The 19,499-nt window shown below is 48.2% G+C and overlaps 1 protein-coding gene across 2 annotated transcripts in view; it reads left to right on the top strand.

Annotated features, from left to right (window-relative positions):
• ELAVL1 (ELAV like RNA binding protein 1) overlaps positions 1–18,072 on the top strand; it is a 50,914-nt gene extending 32,842 nt beyond the window's left edge. For both annotated transcript variants that reach the window (XM_003421283.4, XM_023540499.2), the window contains exons 4-6: positions 8,624–8,777; positions 13,467–13,692; positions 16,566–18,072. In XM_003421283.4, the coding sequence (XP_003421331.1) occupies positions 8,624–8,777; positions 13,467–13,692; positions 16,566–16,890 (705 nt within the window). In that variant the 3' untranslated portion in view covers positions 16,891–18,072. The remainder of the gene's footprint in view (positions 1–8,623; positions 8,778–13,466; positions 13,693–16,565) is intronic.
• The last annotated feature ends 1,427 nt before the right edge of the window (positions 18,073–19,499 follow it).

The following is a 19,499-nucleotide window of genomic DNA, read 5'->3' as shown; positions in this document are numbered from 1 at the left end:
GAGTACTCGGACACTTCCGGTGAGCTCTCTTACAACAGAGCCCCGGAAAAACAAGTGAAATGATTATGCATAATGACAGGCTAGGAGCCCTGAACATCAAAGGCAAAGTTAGAAGGTCGGATTTAGCGGCCGGGGGAGAGAGAGACAGTTCAGAAGCAACAAGGAGTTGCTGGATCTGACTCTGGGAGCCAGCACCCCTCAGGCACAGTCCCCTGGAATGACCACGGCGGGGTTAGCAGCAGCATTAGGGATGCAGTTTCCTCGGGGAGAGACAGTGAGCCGCACAGTGTACTTACACCTCCGGAACCAGAGAAAAACAGCTCTCTCAGCAAAAACTAAAAATAAAAAAAAAAAAATACTTGGTGTTTATTTCCCGTGCCCCCAACCCCCGAGCCAGCTTCAGTGGCTGTCAATTTTCCTGGGCCTGAGATAGGTCCTACTGCGCACTGTGAGCCATTCTCCTGGCCTTGGAGAAGAAATAAATTAATAATTGGGGGAAAAGATAATCTGCCAGTTACACTCAGATGGGTTGCTTAGGACGGAAGCGGCTCCTGTCCAGGCACCCATGGTCTGTGGACTTTGAATACCTTTCACTGTGTGTGGGCCTGTGTGGGCCCATTTCAGGAGATTGTGCTTGAGATCCGACTTCAGCTGTTTTAGCTATGTGGTGGAAAGGTAGGTTTTTGATGTTTGAAACCACTTTGCCTATTAAACAGGGTCCTCACCTACCCAAATCAGGGGCCTGAGAACTGGTGGCCCCACCCACATCTCCTAGCCACCCATGACAGGGCTCCAAGGCTAAGTGGTACCTCCCAGCACTCACAACCAAAAGCATTGGGTGCCCATGGTCCGGCTGCAAAACCCACCCACCTCTGCACTCTAGGGAACAGAGATGCGCTTTCCTCACAGACACTTGGGGGATGGCTGTCAGCCCCTGCCTTGTTCAGAGCGTGACCCCTGCTGCAACCAAATACCCTTGCCTACACCAATCACCCCTGCCCCTCTAAGACTGTAGGACAGACCCTGTACCACACACTTGATGACCAGTTACCTGGACACCTGAGCTGAATCCGTACAAGAAAAGTGAATGGACTCCTAGGCTCATATACCTAGTAACAGCTCTAGCCATCTGTTGACAGGATGTTAGAGCTTCAGAGGTGCAAATAATCAAGCTAGCTCACTCAGGCAGCCTGTTTGGGCATATCAAAACAAAACAATGAAGCTAGGATACAGTAAGCAAACATAAAATAAATTAATACAGTAACTTATAGATGGCTCAGAGACAACAGTCAATATCAAATCATGTAAAGAAGCAGATCATGATCGCTTCAACAAGTTCTCCAAACAAAGAATCAGGGAATCTTCCGGATGAAGTTGTCATCCTGGAATTACCAGATGTAGACTACAAAAGATTAATATACGGAACTCTTCAAGAGATCAGAAAGATGAGGCAAAACGCAGAACAACCCAAGGAACACACAGATAAAGCAGCTGAAGAAATTTAAAAGGTTATTCAAGAACATAATGAAAAATTTAGTAGGCTGCAAGAATCCGTAGACAGCAATCAGAAATTCAGAAGATTAACAATAAAATTATAGAATTAGACAATAGAAAGAGGAGCAGAACTGAGGAAATGGAAGGCAGAATTAGTGAGATTAAAGATAAAACATTTGATACCAATATATTTGAAGAAAAATCAGATAATTAAAAAAAATAAAGAAACCCTAAGAGTCATGTGGGACTCTATCAAGAGAAATAACCTACGAGTGATTGGGGTACCAGAACAAAAAAAAAAAAAAGGAGGAATAAAAGAAAATATGGAGAGAATCGTTGAAGGTTTGTTGGCAGAAAACTTCCCTGATATCATGAAAGATGAGAAGATACTTATCCAAGGTACTCATCGAATCCCACATAAGATGGATCTCAAAAGAAAGTCACTAAGACATAATCAAACTTGCCAAAACCAAAGATAATTTTAAGAGCAGCTAGGGACAAATGAAAAGTTACCTACAAAGGAGAGTCAATAAGCTCGGACTACTGGGCAGAAACCATGCAGGCAAGAAGGCAATGGGATGACTTATATAAAGCACTGAAGGAAAGAATTGCCAGGCAAGAATCATATATCCAGCAAAACCGTCTCTCAAATATGAAGGCAAAATTAGGACATTTCCAGATAAACAGAAGTTAAGGGAATTCATAAAAACTAAACCAAAACTGTAAGAAATACTAAAGAGAGTTCTCTGGTTAGAGAATCAATAATATCAGATATCAACCCAAAAGTAGAATACAGAGCAGAACAACCAGATATCAACCCACATAGGGAAATCACAAAAATAAATTGATTAAAAAAAAAAAAGCGCTCAAAACAGAAACAGCGATGTCATTATGTAAAACATGAGAACATTAAAACAAGAAAGAGGGACTAAAAAATGTAGTCATAAATCTTTCTTATGAAGAGGAGGTCAAGGCGATATAAAGAAATAAAAGTTTGGTTTCAACTTAGAAAAATAGGGGTAGATATTACGGTAACCACAAAGGAGACTAACAATCCTACACATGAAAATAAAATAAAATACAAGAAAAACATAAAGACTCAGCAAAAACACAGTCAACAACAAATAAGAGGAAAACACTGTATATAAACTACTCAGCACAAAAAATTAGGTGGAAAAAAGAAACTGTCAACAACACACAAAAAAGGCATCAAAATGACAGCTCTAAACTCATACCTATCCGTAATTATGCTGAATGTAAATGGACTAAATGCACCAATAGAGAGTGGCAGAATGAATTTAAAAAAAGGCAATTTGTCTATATGCTGCCTACGAGAGACACACCTTAAAGACACAAACTAAAACTCAAAGGATGGCAAAATATATATCAAACAATCAAAAAAGAGCAGGAGTGGAAATATTAATTTCTTACAAAATAGACTTTAAACTTAAATCCATCACAAAGGATAAGGAAGGACACTATATAGTGATTAAAGGAACAGTATACCAAGAGAATATAACAGTATTAAATATTTATGTACCCAATGACAGGTCTTCAAGATACATAAAGCAAACTCTTAACATTGAAAAGTGAGGTAGACAGCTCCACAACAGTAGTAGACCTCAACACACCGCTTTTGGTGAAGGACAGAACGTCCAGAAAGAAGCTCAGTAAAGACACGGAAGGTCTAAATGCCCCAGTCAACCAACTGACCTCATAGACATATACAGAACACTGCACCCAACAGCAGCAAAGTATACTTTCTTTTCTAGTGCACATGGAACATTCTGTAGGATAGACCACGTATTAGGTCATAAAGCAAGCCTTTACAGAATCCAGGACATCGAAATATTACAAAGCATCTTCTCTGACCATAAGGCCATAAAAGTAGAAATCAATAACAGAAAAAGCAGGCAAAAGAAACCAAACATTTGGAAACTGAACAATATCCTGCTCAAAAACAACTGGGTTATTGAAGACTTTAAGGATGGAATAAAAAAAATTCATAGAATCCAATGAGAATGAAAACACTTCTATGAGAACCTTTGAGACACAGCGAAAGCAGTGCTCAGAAGTCAATTTATATCAATAAATGGACACATACAAAAAGAAGGGCCAAAATCAAAGAATTATCCCTACAATTTAAATAGAGAGCAACAAAAGAAACCCTCAGGGACCAGAAGAAAGCAAATAAAAATTAGAGTAGAGTTAAATAAAAAAAAAAAACAGGAAAACAACTGAAAGTTAACAAGACCAAAATTGGTTCTTTGAAAAAATTAACAAAATTGATAAACCATCGGCCAAACTGACAAAGGAAAAACAAGAGAGGAAGCAAATAACCCAAATCAGAAATGAGATGGATGATACCACAACAGACCCAACTGAAATTAAAAGAATCATATCAGATTACTATGAAGAATTATACTGTAACAAATTTGAAAACCTAGAAGAAATGGATGAATTTCTAGAAACACATTACCTACCTAAACTAACACAAACAGAGGTAGAACAACTAAATAAACCCATAACAAAAGAAGAGATTGAAAAGGTAATAAAAAAAACTCCCAACAAACAAAAGCCCGGGTCCTGACGGCTTTACTGGAGAGTTCTGCCAAACTTTCAGAGAAGAGTTAACACCACTACTACTAAAGGTATTTCAGAGCATAGAAAAGGATGGAATACTCCCAAACTCATTGTATGAAGCCCACATATCCCTGATACCAAAACCAGGTAAAGACACCACAAACAAAGAAAATTACAGACCTACATCCCTCATGAACTTAGATGCAAAAATCCTCAACAAAATTCTAGCCAATTTAACAACATATCAAAAAAATAATTCACCATGACGAAGTGGGATTCATACCAGGTATGCAGGGTTGGTCCAACATTAGAAAAACAATCATATAAATAAAAAAAGATAAGAACCACATGATCTTATCAATTGATGCAGAAAAGGCATTTGACAAAGTTCAACACCAATTCATGGCAAAAACTCTCAGCAAAATAGGAATAGAAGGAAAATTCCTCAACATAATAAAGGGCATTTATACAAGGCCAACAGCCAACATCATCCTAAATGGAGAGAGTCTGAAAGCATTCCCTCTGAGAATAGAAACCAAACAAGAATGCCCTTTATCACCATTCTTATTCAACATTGTGCTGGAGGTCCTAACCAGAGCAAATAGGCTAGATAAAGAAAGAAAGGGCATCCAGATTGGTAAGGAAGAAGTAAAACTATCTCTATTTGCAGATGACATGATCTCATACACAGAAAACCCTAAAGAATCCTCAAGAAAACTACTGAAACTAATAGAAGAGTTCAGCAGAGTATCAGGATACGAGATGAACATACAAAAATTAGATTCCTCTACACCAACAAAGAGAATGTTGAAGAGGAAATCACCAATATCAATACTATTTACAGTAGCCCACAAGAAGATAAAATACTTAGGAATAAGTCTAACCAGAGATGTAAAAGACCAAAACAAAGAAAACTGCAAGACACTACTGCAAGAAACCTCAAGAACAAAAAGACAAATAAAAAATGAGCGAAGGATATGAACAGGCACTTCACCAAGGCTCCTCTTTAGCCCCAGGCTCCAAGGTCCTGGTGCTCCAGCCAGCCAGCCTGGACCTGCCTGTCCACTTAGCTGTGTTCACTTTGTCCCCACTTCATCTTTTCCCGTGACAGCAGTGCAGGCACCATGGTCGTCTGGACCAGAGCTGTGGCAGGCACTTGGATGTGACGGCTGAACGTGGTGGCGAAAGTGCAGCCCAGCGTCATTGCTGAGGCGTGATGTGACCCTGCATGATGCATACAGCAGCAAATATGAGGGGCTGTCAGTGGGCCAGCCCCTCACATGCCCTGTCTTAGCCATCCTCCCCAGTTAGGCTTGAAGAAGCTGATGTTTAATGTAGTTAAATAGCCGTCCCCCAGTCACAGAGAGAAAGGAGCAAAGCCAGAGTTTGAAACTGGCGTTGTGGCTCCAGGTGCCTAACCCAATGCAGGCTGTTTCCCCAGTAAAGATGAGAAATAAACACCAGGATCTAGGAAAAGAGAACTTCCCTTGGCCACACAGCAGGGCACTGGGGGCCAGAGATGGAGCTCAGCGGGCCATGCTGCCCTACACAGTACTGCAGTGGGGTCAGGAATCCTATTACTGTTAGTAATCACAGCTCCTGTTACAGCTCCCGTTTTAGTCATCCATTCAGCAAGTATTTTTTGGATGCCTACAGTCCGCCTGAATCTGTTCTAGGTAGTGGGGATGCAGCAGTAAACAAAAAAGTTTTGCCCTCATCAAGTTTGTTCTAAACAGTTAAATAAATAAAACACATACTATGTCAGGAATCCTTGGGTGGTGCAGGCAGCTAACGTGCTCACTGCTAACCAGGAGGTTGGAGGTTTGAGTCTACCCAGAGGCACCTCAGAAGAAAGGCCTGGCAGTCTGTTTCCAAAAAAGAGGCCATTGAAAACCTATGCGCCTATGGAGCACAGTTCTACTCTAACACACGGGGTGACTATGAGTCGGAGTCAGCACGACAGCAGCGGGTACTGACACAGAATGCCTGATGGCGATAAGTGCTGATGGCGAAAACTAAATAGGGAAGGGAGGGGCTTTGGGTGCTTGTGGGTGGAGGGGGTGTGGCTTAAATCAAGTAGTCGGGAAGGTTTGTCAAGAACAGGACAGTTAAGATCAAGGCAAAGGAGGGAGTCGTGCCAGGAGCTTAGGAAAGAGCCAAGCTGAGCAAAGGCCCTGGGGCATGCTGCCAGATTGTTATACACCCACTGTGTGCCAGATTCTCCGGTGCATCTGATTCTGATTTGACCCTGAACTTCACAGTGACTGAAGGCACAAGGAAAGCTGAAACAGGTATCATAGTCCTTGAGGATGCCTGTTGTTTAGAGGCATCGAAGCTTTTCCTAGGGTTTGTCTCTAAAACGCCTGTCCTACGGGGATTCCTCAAGGAGAGGATAAGTAGAGTCAGTGATGGCCTCAACTCACGGCAGACTCCACGTGCAGACCAGTCCTGACGCATCTGTGAAGGGCCAAGCAGAACATCCTGGGCTTGCACGGGTGGCTGGAGTCTGCCAGGGCTGCCTTCTTCCCCCAGCACGCTGCCTTCATGCCATATCTCTCATCAGGGCTTCTAGGAGAACGGGACAGCATACGGTGTGGGTGGCGTCCTCTGGCAGGAGTTGGTGTGGGGTGTTCTGTGGGGCCAGGTGGTAGTAGGCCAGACAAGCAGGGGAGAGCCGGCCTCTTTTCTACAAGCCGAGAAGCATGGCTAACCGGAGTGGATTGGTGTCCACCCCTCTCTGCGGGAGGGGCTGGGGGCTAAGCCACTTTTTCTCCTCGGGACAGTGCTGTGTCGACCTCAGGCCTTGAGCCAATAATCATGTCACCAAGTGTCTCCAAAGCATCTGCGCCACAAACCTGACCAAGGTGCCTGGGGCCTGGAAGCAGCACAGGGGAGCGTCTGGGTAGAGTCTAGCTGGAGCAACATGGCTTCCTTAGGGGCCTGCCAGCCCCCTGATGCCCTGTGCCCTATGGCCTCCTCCCTGTCAGCGGCTCTTCTGTCCGTTCTTGTGTGCTCACCTCACAGGGGAAGTCATCTCTGGCCACACCACAGCGGCTTCCGTCCCATTCCCTGGCTCTTCAGCTGAGCAACGCCCTCCTGGAGGGCAAGGCAATGTCTGTAGTCTCCTCTCCTGGAACGTCTGAGGTGGTCAGTGAGCATCTCTGAGTTAGTGAGCACAGGAGCAAAGGACTCTGCGTGCGTGTGTGCGTGCGTGCGTGCGCATGCTTGGCACATAGAGCTATCCCCTTGCCAGTACTAACAAACCTGAGCCTTGTGATTGGAGCACACACTGTCGTCTGTGCCCTCATCCAACCAGGGATACCTGAGAGCTCGTAGCTGCTCCCTTCCCTGGGGTCTCAGTCCCTTCCTCTCGTTGGTTCAGTGACCCTTCATGACTGCATGCTTTCTTTCTCAGCCCACAGCGCCCTGCATCCTAATCCTCACTTTTCTGGCCTCTTGACTCGGTTCTGACTCCCTTGGGTGCGATGGAGTCCTGGTGTTCCCAGCCACCTCTTTGCGGCAGAAGCGTCTCCTTGCCTTTGGTTTCGGCACCCAGCTGCTTGGAGCTCCTTTCCCGCAGAGGGTGGCCTTGGTCCTGGTCCTGGTCCTGCTCCTCTGCTGCAGGGTTCATCCAGCCACCAGCACCACCACCCTTCGTCCTCAACACGCGCACGTTTGGTCTAAGCGATGGCAAAATTTCCCTTTAGGCCTTCTTTACATTTTGCAAGGGGCGGAGGTGATTCAGTGGTAGAACTCTCGCCTTCCGTGTGGGAGACCCAAGTTGGATTCCTGGCCGGTGCATCTCATGTGCAGCCACCACCTGTCTGTCAGGGGAGGCTTGTGTTTTGCTGTGATGCTGAACAGGTTTCACTGGAGCTTCCACACTAAGACGGACTAGGAAGAAAGGCCTGATATGCTCCTTCTACAAGTCAGCCAGTGGAAACCCTGTGGATCACAACAGTACTATCCCGTCCACGTGTTGGGGTCGACTCAATGGCAGCTAGCAACATACTTTGGAAAACATAAGCCCAAAAGTCGCCCATTCCTTTCCCGTTCAGCACTTGAGTGTTGAACTTGGGCTCCCCCAGAACTCACAGCCCTGTCTGGGCTCCTGTGGCATGTGTGCTTGCTTGCAGATGGTGTCACACTTAGAATGACTTCCCACACTTGCCTGCTGCACTGTGGGCTCTTGCCAGCAGGACCAGCTCCCATCCCCACCGCCAGCTCTTGTCCAGCACGTGATGGAGGGTGTATGAGCACAGGCAGTTATGTCTGGATCCGAGCCCTGCTTCCGCCCGTGGGGGACTCAGTTTCTCTGCCCCGTAAAGCAGGAGTGATGTCTGCCTCATAGGGATGGCGAGTACTGAGAGGGAAAATGGTGTCAGTTGCTGGGCCTGTGCCTGGCCCACGGGAGCTGCCAGGGACGAGTGTTACCGGGCATCAGTGGTCTTGTGTGTGGTCACTCTGACCTGAATGTTGAAACCCCTCCCTCACCAGGCTCTGACCCCCGTCTGCCTTAATCCTGGAAAGTGGCTTTGTTTCCCAGGTGTCATACGCCCGCCCGAGCTCTGAGGTCATCAAAGACGCCAACCTGTACATCAGCGGGCTCCCGAGGACCATGACCCAGAAGGACGTGGAGGACATGTTCTCGCGGTTCGGACGCATCATCAACTCCCGTGTGCTTGTGGACCAGACCACAGGTACGGCCAGCAGCCGCGGTGCACCAGGGGCATCGTCTTCCAGGTTGGGACCAGCTGTTCTGGGGAACACAGACTACTGTTTGATTGGCGGGTGTCATTAGTGATTTCACGAGTGAGGAGAATGGACATGAGAAGACATCAGCTTTTGTTTTACGAGGCTGGGGAGGTAAAAGAGGGTGAACAAAGCCCCTGGACTCAGTCAGCTCATTATGGTGGAAATACCAAGAAATTCTGACACCTTCCCTCAGGCACCCGTGTCCAGGCCTTGCTGTTGTGGGGTGGGGGTGAAAAGACTGCTGTCTGTGTTTTGCACTGCTGCTTTTATTTCAGGCAGACGGTTTACGATTTACAGTATAAAACCGTCTGTTCCTGTGACCCAGAATCCTGGCTGTCATTCCCTGAAGCTACAGGGTTGACTGTTCTGATGAGCACCTCCCACCCCACCACGCACAGCACTTCCAAAGTCCACAGAGCTCAAAGACAGCGAGCCCCTCACTGCCGCTCCATAGTCATGTCAGTACTGGACATAACACCTTGCCTCTGCTCTTTGCCTGAAGTGGCCACGGACAAGTGCACAAAGCTGCCAGGCACAGGTGTGCTAAGCAGCCAGGCACAGGTGTGCTAAGGCCCACACACCCTGGTGGAAGCAACCCTGGCTGCCCTGCCCGTCTCCCCTCCCTCCCACCATCTGTGGAACAGGGCACGTAGGCTGTCCCTGTCTTCAGGCTCCTAAATTCTGTTCCCAGCAAGAATGGGGACTTGCTGCTAAACCAGAAAGGAAGAGTTTTTGCCCACAGAGCTCAGTGAAGTTGGTGGAATTGTCTGCAGTTGATTTTTATGTTCTTCCAACACAGTGCATTCATCGCCTCCTCAGCATGGCCAGCCCTGGGCTGCAGATTAGAGCACCCGCTGCACAGCGGGGCCCCAGGAAGGGGTAGCTCTGAGGAGAGAGTCTCCCAAGGCTTCCTTCTAGACAGACTGCCGTCCTGACCTGTGGCGACGAGGTTTGGAGGCACGGGCATTTTGCCGTGTTCTCCCCTTTCCTCCCACCCACACTGTGGAAGCTCAGCTGGCCGTGTGCTGGGGCTCTCCTTGGGAGGGATAGGCAGCTTGTGGCCCCAAGGAACCATTGTAGTTGACAGGGAGAGGGGTGTATGACCACCCGTGTCCTGCCCCACCGTTGTTTCTGGCTTTTGGAGCCTGATCCACAGGCTCAGGTCACTGACATTTTCTGGGAGCCCTGGGTCCCGCCCATGGCCTGGCACAGGCACCTACTCCGACCCTCAGCCCCTTTGCTCTGGGGCAGGTGGGAAGGATGGGGTTTCTTTGGTGTATCAACCCCCCTGGTCTGCACTGGAAGTTTCCTGTGGTCCCTAAAGTCGCCCACACTGACATTCAGGGGCCAGTCGGTTGGCCAGAACCTGTGTCCATTCCCCACCCCACATGGGGCCTTCCAAGTGGGCTGCTCTGGATGTACTCGGTGGCTTTGCTGGCTCCTGTCATCCCCCATGGCCCTCCTTGTTCAGATTACATTCCGACTGCTTTGCCTCTGCTGCAGGGTCTTCTAGCCGTGGCCAGGCACTGGTGGAGCCCACTTCTAAGAATGCCCCAGCCACCTTGCTTTCCCCAGGGGTCTCAGGCACACTTGCCTACCATCCTGAGGGAGGTCACTCCTGTGACCTCTCATCGTTTGGTAGGGATTTGGCCTCCTTTCTGGAAGCTCTGCAAGGCCCATGTCTCTCAGAGTGCTGGGAGCCCCTCAGAATTGCCCCCAGTGTCATCTGGGAACCTCAGAGGGGTGCACAGGACCTTCACTGTCCATCCAGCCTCCCACCAGCCTCTGCCGATTTGGCAAGGGAAATGGTTACCCCACCCTGAGTCGTGGGTACCCACTCTCAGAGGAGAGGAGGGAGAGCTGAGGGTGCCCTCGGGGGCTCCTGAGGTCCAAAGAGGGTCAAGGGCAAAACATTTCCCTTAGAAACACAGCTGGGTTTGCATCTCAAGTTTGCTTTTTAGTGATAAAGAAATGGTACATTCTCCTAAGAAATCTTAACATCCTGAACTGACAGAGCTTAATTTTTAAAAAAAGTTTCTTTCCTGCCTTATCCATTTTATCTATAGGTTTTGTATTTTGCTCATTTATTAGTCTCTGCTTTTAATTCTAGAAAACACTAGAAAAAACATGGAGTCGTATTAAAAAATAATGACTTCACATAATTTTGTGCATTTATTTCCCCCTGAGTTAAATAACATTCTTTCCTTCTTGGGCTTTATTCGTTTTGCTTGGCCAATTTTCGTTTGAAAACCATTCTGCAGAAACAGAGCAAGCCCAGGAAACCCCACTTGCACACACACATACACTCTCTCCCTCTCTCTGCTTGATTTCAAGGCCATTAGCATGACCTTCGTTCACGTGAACACGCCTCCCTAAAGGAGGCTTTTCTGGAAGGGCCAGCCAGCGCTTCTGGTAGCTCTTGCCTCAAGTTAGATTTCATTTCGATTTCCATGTGAGCTGTCCTTCCTGCCATTTAGGAATAAATAAAACAGTGCCGAATGTCTGTTTTCCGGTGTTCCTTCTGAACTGAAATTAAAAGTGGGCTCAGGCTCTAGAATTTTCCCAGCAGAAATGTATATTGCTAGGTCTTGTTGTTGTTAGGTGCCGTTGAGTCGGTTCTGACTCATAGCAGCCCTAGGTATGACAGGACAAAACACTGCCTGGTCTAAATTGCTCGGCCTATTCTCTCTGATTCAGTGAGTGTTGGGCTGGGTCGTGTGATTTTTTTTTTTTTTAATTTAAACAGTCATAATCCCCATGCTGCTAGGAGCCACCACACAGCATTCCTGGGCATGGTGCTGTGGGGAGCCCCTGGTAGGAGTTCCCCAAATGGAGACTTGGGGTTGCTTTAGGACTCAGTGTGGGATGTCTATGGTAGGTAACACGGAAGAGGCCTTGCTTGTAAAGAAGGAATCCCAGGACTGTAGGTCCCTGACTGTCATCTGTGTGTCCACATGGGACCTGCTGTGTCACAGTCCAAGTCAGGCCTGAGCGTGGGGTTCTAGGCCCAAAAGGGGCCAGCTGTGCCTTGCAGTGACACCCGTTACCTTGCACCCAGCTAATGGTGTGCCCGAGTCTCCTTGCCCCTCCACAGCCTCGGGGCCAGCCAGGGAGTCCCACATCACATGCCCTTCTTGGGGGGACACACATTACTCAGCTGATGACCCAAGGCACTGGGATGTCCCACTTAGATCACAGTCACTGGCAGTGTGCTCAGAGGTCTCTGTCCTGGAGATAACAACCATTTCTGACAACCTTTGACTGTCTTAAGAAAGAGGCTGTTTACCTGGGCTCCCTCCTCACAAATCCCATCCAGTGACTTCACTCTCAGGTCTGGCTGGCCCCCACCTGTCACCTCGCTCACTGAAGGGCACCAGGACCTCCACATTTGGCCCTCATTCCTCCTCCCCTGGAAGGAGTTGGTCTTCTTCCACTGCTCACCATTTTCACCTGGGCCTAGAATGTGGCAGGCGGATGCGGGAGGATGACCAGACTTCCTGCCACTCAGTTTGCTCAGCCACCTTGTCCCAGCCCACGCCCATGCTCTGCGAGGGGCTGTGTTGCCCCTTCCAGGGGATGTGCTTGCCTTCAGGTGGCTCAGTCTAGATGGCAAGAGAAGGTGCCCTCCTGAGGAGCTGGAGGCAGGATGGGGCCAGGTACGAAGTGGGCCTGAAGCAGGAGAGCCTGTGGTGGGTTTCAGCCCATGTGTCTGGACAAATTCCTAGGAGAGGGTTAGTGGCCTCATTTGATTATGAGGGTGATTTGGGGTCCATAGAATGTCCCAGAGCCCTGCAGCAGAATGTTCCAGAGGTGAGTTTGGTCACGACAGCAGCTGGAAAGAGCTGGGGATGGTGTTGGTGAAGAAGATGCAAGGGCCCAGCCGGGCAGGAAGGCCGTGGGGGAGCCTGGGACAGACTGGGCTGAGCAACAATGCCTGTGCCACTCCTGCCCCAGTGGCCTCAGAAGGCAGGGCTGTTCCTCAGGCATGCTAGCCAGAAGGAAGGGGAGGCCCGGAGCCCTGGCCCCCAACCTTGTTCACCCACCCTCCCCTTAGTTCATCTGTGACGCGCATCTCGTGGTGGGCATGGTGTGTGTGATCTTATCTAACGTTCCTTTTTTTTAAAAAAAAGAAAAAAAAACCATCTTATTTCATTTGGGCTATCTATTACCAAAAGGATCCCTGGTGGTGCAGTGATTAAAGTGTCTCGATTGCTAACTGAAAGGTTGACAGTTCAAACCCACCAGCAGCTCTTCGGGAGAAAGGTGTGACAGTCTCCTTCCATTAAGATTACAGCCTTGGAAACCCTTTGGGGCAGTTCTCCTGTGTCCTGTAGGGTCACTATGAGTCGAAATTGACTAAGCGGCAGCGGGTTTGGTTTTTGAGTTATTACTACCAAAAACTGTTAGCACTGAGACTGTAGCGTCATCACTTCAGCTCAGAAGAAGGTCTGAGACCTTAGTCTTTTATTTGTCCTTTTTTTTTTTTTAATCTGTTCATTTGTTTTCATCTTTAGGTTTAATTTTTATTTATTTCATTAACCAGGAAGCACAGTAGACTGATTTGACTTTTGTTTTTCAGTTTGAAAATTTCTTTTTTTTCCCCCTAACTTTATTTTTATTGATTTGTTAAAAAGGTTTATCCAGAGGGGTTGCGTTTATCCGGTTTGACAAACGGTCGGAGGCAGAAGAGGCAATTACCAGTTTCAATGGTCATAAACCCCCAGGTTCCTCCGAGCCCATCACAGTGAAGTTTGCCGCCAATCCCAACCAGAACAAAAACGTGGCGCTGCTCTCCCAGCTGTACCACTCGCCCGCGAGACGGTTCGGAGGGCCCGTGCACCACCAGGCGCAGAGATTCAGGTGGGTCTGGAAGGCGGCACTGTGGGAGGCCTGCGCTGCGGCGCCTACTCAGTGCCCACATCCCCCTGGGCCCTCGTGCTCTCCCAGGCTGCAGGAGCCAGGCCCGTGGCTAACTCCAGCAAACGGAAAATGCTGGGGGTGCTAGGCCCAGCCTCTTGGAAAGGCACTCTTGAAGTCATTCCCCATCTCCGTGCTTTTGCCCCTACCCTAAACGTATCTGCATGAAAGTTGTGTGTTTCCATCAGAGCCCCATCTTTGATTGGAATCCAGAAGGTGGTGCAAGTCCCAGGTAGCTACCTCAGGAGTGAGCACGTAGAGCCCAAGCTCACAGCTTCTAGTCAAATGAGAACAGCCCAGAGTTTAAAAGATCCTCGTGCATCCTTGAGGGAAAAGAGTGGCCTTTGGTGTGGTTAGAAGAGAGTTTTCCAGAGTTTTTAAACCAGTTTTAGATGTTTGTCAGCAGCCTTAAGGTGAACCTTTCATAGATGTTCCTTGTGGAGTCGTTTTTATGTCTAAATATGACAAGTCTGCCGTTCTAAAAGCCTTTTCAAAGAGGTGAACTGCGTTTACATAATCCTTAGTCCTTGCATGTTGAAAATGGTACTGGTTGCCAGGATCGAGTAGAATAGAGACAGTTAGAGTCAGTAACTTGGACTCCAACCCATGGGTTTTACCATCTTACTAACCAGGCGAGATCACAATTTGTGGAGCCGCTTTTCGTTTTTATTTTTGGTCAAAACATCCAAAAATGGTACAAGAGCTTAGTTCAGTGGCTTTTCAGATTCCCCATCTTAAGCAGCAAGGTCAAGCCATCCCCGTTCATCCCCACAAATGCTACCTTGAGTGGCACATTCACAGTTGAATAATCCAGAGTGCTCTGCTCTGCTCTGCCTCCAAAACCGCCCTTTCTCTCTTGCCTTTTCTAGTTTAAAGACAGTGGCTGGAGGCGCGCCTGTGGAGAGAAGGGAGCTCAACCCAATTTGAAATGTCAGCTAATGCTGTCAGAATCACTTGTAATAGGGTGGGCGGTGTGCACATAATGGTCTGTGGGTCACCTGATGGTTGGAACTGGGAAAGCAGGGGAGGTTGGAGGACAAGAAGGGGGCCTTTGGTCAGTGACTGGGAACAAAAAGAGGAAGGCCAAGGAGCTGGAATTGCTGGTGAAACAGAAAGTGATGGCAATGACCGCAGGGAGCCTGGGAGAAAGAGCTAAAAGGAAGGGGCAAGTTAGGAAGGAGGAGAAGCCTTACCATCAGAGGGCAGACTGAGACAAAGGACTTGGGGAAGAAAGGCCCAGGAGAGCCGAGTTTGCAGCCAGTTCTTACACTCATGTCAGGAAAGGCCTGTCTTCTTTCTGTACCATCAGAGGAAAGAATTCGGGAGCGGGGGGTTGTCAAGATAAATCAGCTCCAGTTAGCAGGAGAAGAACCAACTAATAAGAATAAGTTGAATAAAACATAGTAAAATATGACCTCAGATTATTTTCAGCATCCCATCTACATGACAACTTACAGAAAGATAGTAACGTATATCCTTACTTGGCCTCCTCCAGGGTGCTTGTGGCAAATGGGGGTGCTGAGGACCAAGGCCACATCCTACAAAAGTCAGAGCAAACAAGCCCCTTTTACACTTGGGAACCTCTTTCTAGTTCTCTTTGCCAACCAGCCCAGCCCATGGGTACCAGCCACATCTCAATGACACTGTGTGTCAGTGCTGCCCAGACAGCCACAGGGCCACTCAGGAGCCATCTGGTCTCCCAGCCAACTTGATCATCCTGGCTTGGGCTATTGAGAATTATTCTTGAGACTTTAAAACCATGGTTGACAATGTATCTAGAGTCTTTGGTGCCTGCATTGACACTGATCCTGGGGGCAGTGAGCAGCATCATGGGCCAGTCACGCTTGTCTCTCGTCTGCAGAGAGAGTGATGGGGCCTGAGGTGCGGTGTTTGGCCAGCGGTCCCACAGCTCCGGATCCTGTTTTGTTTTGGAGCAGATAGTACTCTCCTCCAACAGGGGCGTGTGGCCTCACTGCGAGGTCTCGTACTGAGTATTAAAGTGACCTTGGGAGGACACCATCACCTCAGCAACCCTTTTATCATCCGTCTACCTGAATCCTTCCTGCAATGTCTACACGTTTCTAGAAGGTGTATTTTTGGCGTAAGCCAAGCGTTGTCTTTAGAAAGCATCCCCGGTTTTGGTGAAGTTGGGTGTCCGACCCTGTCTCTGAGCTCTCGGCCCTCAGCTCCCTGGAGCTGTGGGAAGGACTTCCCCCAGCCCTCTACGGTGGTGCCCACGGGGGCCCTGTCACCAGCCACTGCTTAGCTGTGACCCTCAGAGAGGGAAGTCCGTGATCAGGGGAAGGTACAGAATTTGGAAAAAGAAACGGAAAAAATCTAGTCTCACCCCACTGCTCACCCTGAGACACAGAGTATGAGAGGAAAAAGTTGCCATCAAAGCGCTGAGGGTGAGAAGCTCCTGGAGGGACGTGGAGGGTGTGTCCACCATTTAAACATGGGCACGTCCCTGTGAGGCCACTCAGGGGCCACTTTGGGAGCTTTGCTCTGAGATAGGGTTAGTTGGAGCTCCCCCATCTATGGGCATCAGGGTGTCCTCTTAGCGCTAATCATCCACAGAGCGGGGACCCACCCCTGCTTCTCTCCAACTCCTTCCGGAGTTCCTCTCAGCTAAGAAAGACAAATTGGGAGTGATGTGGGTGTCCAAGACTTTGCGCCTTGACCAGTGGCCAAGCACTGCATTGTAGACGGGGAAGGGCCGAATGTCTGCATGTACCGGGCTGCCCTCCTGGCTCTCCCTTGTGGATGCAGCCGCCTTGCCTGAATGTGACCTGAAAGCTATGCTCTCTGTCCACCAGGTTCTCCCCGATGGGTGTAGATCACATGAGCGGGCTCTCTGGCGTCAACGTCCCAGGCAATGCATCTTCGGGCTGGTGCATCTTCATCTACAACCTCGGGCAGGACGCCGACGAGGGAATCCTCTGGCAGATGTTTGGCCCCTTTGGCGCCGTCACCAATGTGAAAGTGATCCGCGACTTCAACACCAACAAGTGCAAAGGGTTTGGCTTTGTGACCATGACAAACTATGAAGAAGCCGCGATGGCCATAGCCAGTCTGAACGGCTACCGCCTGGGGGACAAAATCTTACAGGTTTCCTTCAAAACCAACAAGTCCCACAAATAACTCGCTCATGCTTTTTTGTACGGAATAGATAATTAAGAGTGACCGAAGTTGAAACTTTTTTGTTAGTGTACAACTCACTTTGCGCCAATTTTCACAAGTGTTTGTCTTAGTCTAAATGAGAAGTGAAAAGGTTTTTTATACTCTGGGATGCAACCGACATGTTCAAATGTTTGAAATCCCACATGTTAGACCAATTTTAAGTTTCTTAAGTTATTTCCTTTAAAATATATATTAAACAGAAATCTAAGTAGACTGCATTAACTAACCAGTCCCTCTGGATGGTGGTAAAACTGAAGCATGCTTTAACTTATAAGACTGTCTAACATTTCGTTTCATTCGATGTCTCCACGAACTGGATAAAAAAAAAAGGAAACGTTATCTTTTAGTTTTAGTTTTTCAACTACAGATGTTAGACAGACACTGAGTGTGCGTTTTCTCAACCGCTTCCACATTTTAAGCGATTGATGCTTTGGTTGGCAGGAAATTGCTTCCCCGAGCAGGTTCCATTGCCACCTCCCACTCACTCAGCCCCGGGCTCTGCCAAGCGGCCTCGGAAGGGCCAGCGTGCCCGGCCGAGGGGCGCTTTCATGGGGAGGGGGCCACGGGCTGTCCAGAGAAGGGCACACACAGGTTTTGTAAGCCCGGGCGCCAATGGGGACGGACCAAAGAGTTTCAGGGAAACTCCAGTGTATTCCAGAGTCAGCTCTGAGCTCCAGGCACACCTGGAGACATGTCGCTGCTCCGACCTCCCAAATCTGCCCAAACATGCATGCACGGTGCCCCCACAGCGGACACGGTTGTTCACTTCCTCCAGTCTCTGAGACCATTCACCACAGCTTGAACGCGTACCATAGCGCTGTGTTTTAACCACACATAAACATTTGAGCATTGTATCTTTCGCATCCCTTGTGAGCGCTAGGCTTTCCTTCCTATTTTAGTCGGATTTTTGTTTTGAAATTTTGCTTTCGTATGAACACTCAGCAGAAAAGTACTTATTTCTTGCTGGTTAGCTATTAACAAAAGTCTTTGATTGTAGTCCTAAAGAAGAACCCGCAACGCTCTCTCCGTAACTGCCTTTACATTTTGGGTTGCTCTGTTAATTTTTCTTTTGCTTTTTTTGTGTTTTTTGTTTGTTTTTACTTTTGCATTTAAGACCATTAAATTTGATTTTGTTTTGCTCGAGTTTTGTTTTGTTTTTTTTATTTTACCTTTTCTTTCTTTTTTGGCTAGGGAAGGGACAGGCGGGCCAGCTTTCAGGGAGAATCTGTTTATAAGGTCTTCAGAAACAAACCCCGGCCTTGAGGAAAAGCACTCGCAAATCTGTGACATAGGGACTGTGCAGTCACAGGTCAGCGTGTTTTAAACCGGGCGTCGGTAGGAAGCGTCCGAGACGGGGCCTGTGGTGGAGGCAGGGCCCAGTCTCCGGGCAGTTCTTCAGGAAGGTGATCTGACTTTTATAAATAACTAATGTGCAGAGAGAGTCCAAAAAAGGGGAGGGGGGATAACTTAGTACCAGCAGTTTTTAACCTTGCCATGAGACTAAACATCTAAAACATGTTTGGGTTTTGGCTTTCGTTTTAGTTCTAGATAGAACAGAATGATGGAGTTATTTATTTATTTATTTATTTATTATCTGCCTGCTTATTTATTTCTTTATTGGCATGGAAAATTGGGTGTCAGGCCCTTCTCCAGAGCAGGTAAGGGTTCTGAGCAGCCCATGGGTGCTCCAGGTGCCCCAGGCTGTCCGCCTCCTGCCCCCTGGCCCCGACGCTTAATTGAGGTGCTGCCGCCGGCCACGCGCATTGTCCTCACCAACTTGAGAGCTCGCCACATAGTTTTCCCACAAAAGGCCAAGTTTGTACCCAGGCCTTGTCACAGTTGGCCAGGATTAGCTCCCGGGTCCGACAAAAGTCACAGGTCCCAAGTAGAAGCCAACCTGTGTGTCACCTCTCACAACTCAGAGCCAAGGCAGTGGCCCTGGATTCAATACCCGGGTCGTCTCTGCTCTGTCAGCCCAGAGCTGTCTTTCCTCAGGACCAGTGTCTTCCTGGGAAAAGACGCCCCTGGTGGACGTCTTCTAAGTGGAGGTGGGGTTCCTAGTTCTGACACTGACCCTCGAGTCACCTCATGTACACACATTCCGGCCAGCCTCAGACAGTGTCCTCTTTCTCAAGAGAATGCCGTCTTGTATATAAACTGTGAAAATAGTGCTGGGCACACAGCCAACACCTTGTCCCCCGCTCTTATCTGAACCATATTGATCGTTCCCATGCTGGGACAGAGACATGTCAAGTCTGTGAACCTTGGAAAGCTCCCTGGAGTTTCTTGGTTCCATGAAATGTTCATCTTACGTGGCCTCCACTGTTTGAACAGCCTTTTAGCTAAAAAATCCCAGCGTATCCCTTTGGGAGCTGTAGTTTGCCAGTGTGCGGAAGGGCTTAGCTTTTGAAATGTTATTCTCAAAGAGCCATTTTCATTTGCTATCCAGATCCTAGATGCTGACCCTGTGCCCTCCAAGTTCAGCGCATCTTATCTAGGCTGGTTTGCCAAAGGAAGGTCTCTTTTGTTAAAATCACAATCCAGAAGAAACCAGAATTTTCCAGAAAAAA

This window comes from Loxodonta africana, chromosome 3 (genome assembly GCF_030014295.1).
Source record: "Loxodonta africana isolate mLoxAfr1 chromosome 3, mLoxAfr1.hap2, whole genome shotgun sequence".
Lineage (NCBI taxonomy): Eukaryota > Metazoa > Chordata > Mammalia > Proboscidea > Elephantidae > Loxodonta > Loxodonta africana.
The sequence above is the reverse complement of the archived record's forward strand: the minus strand, read 5'-3'. Positions and strand labels throughout refer to the sequence as shown.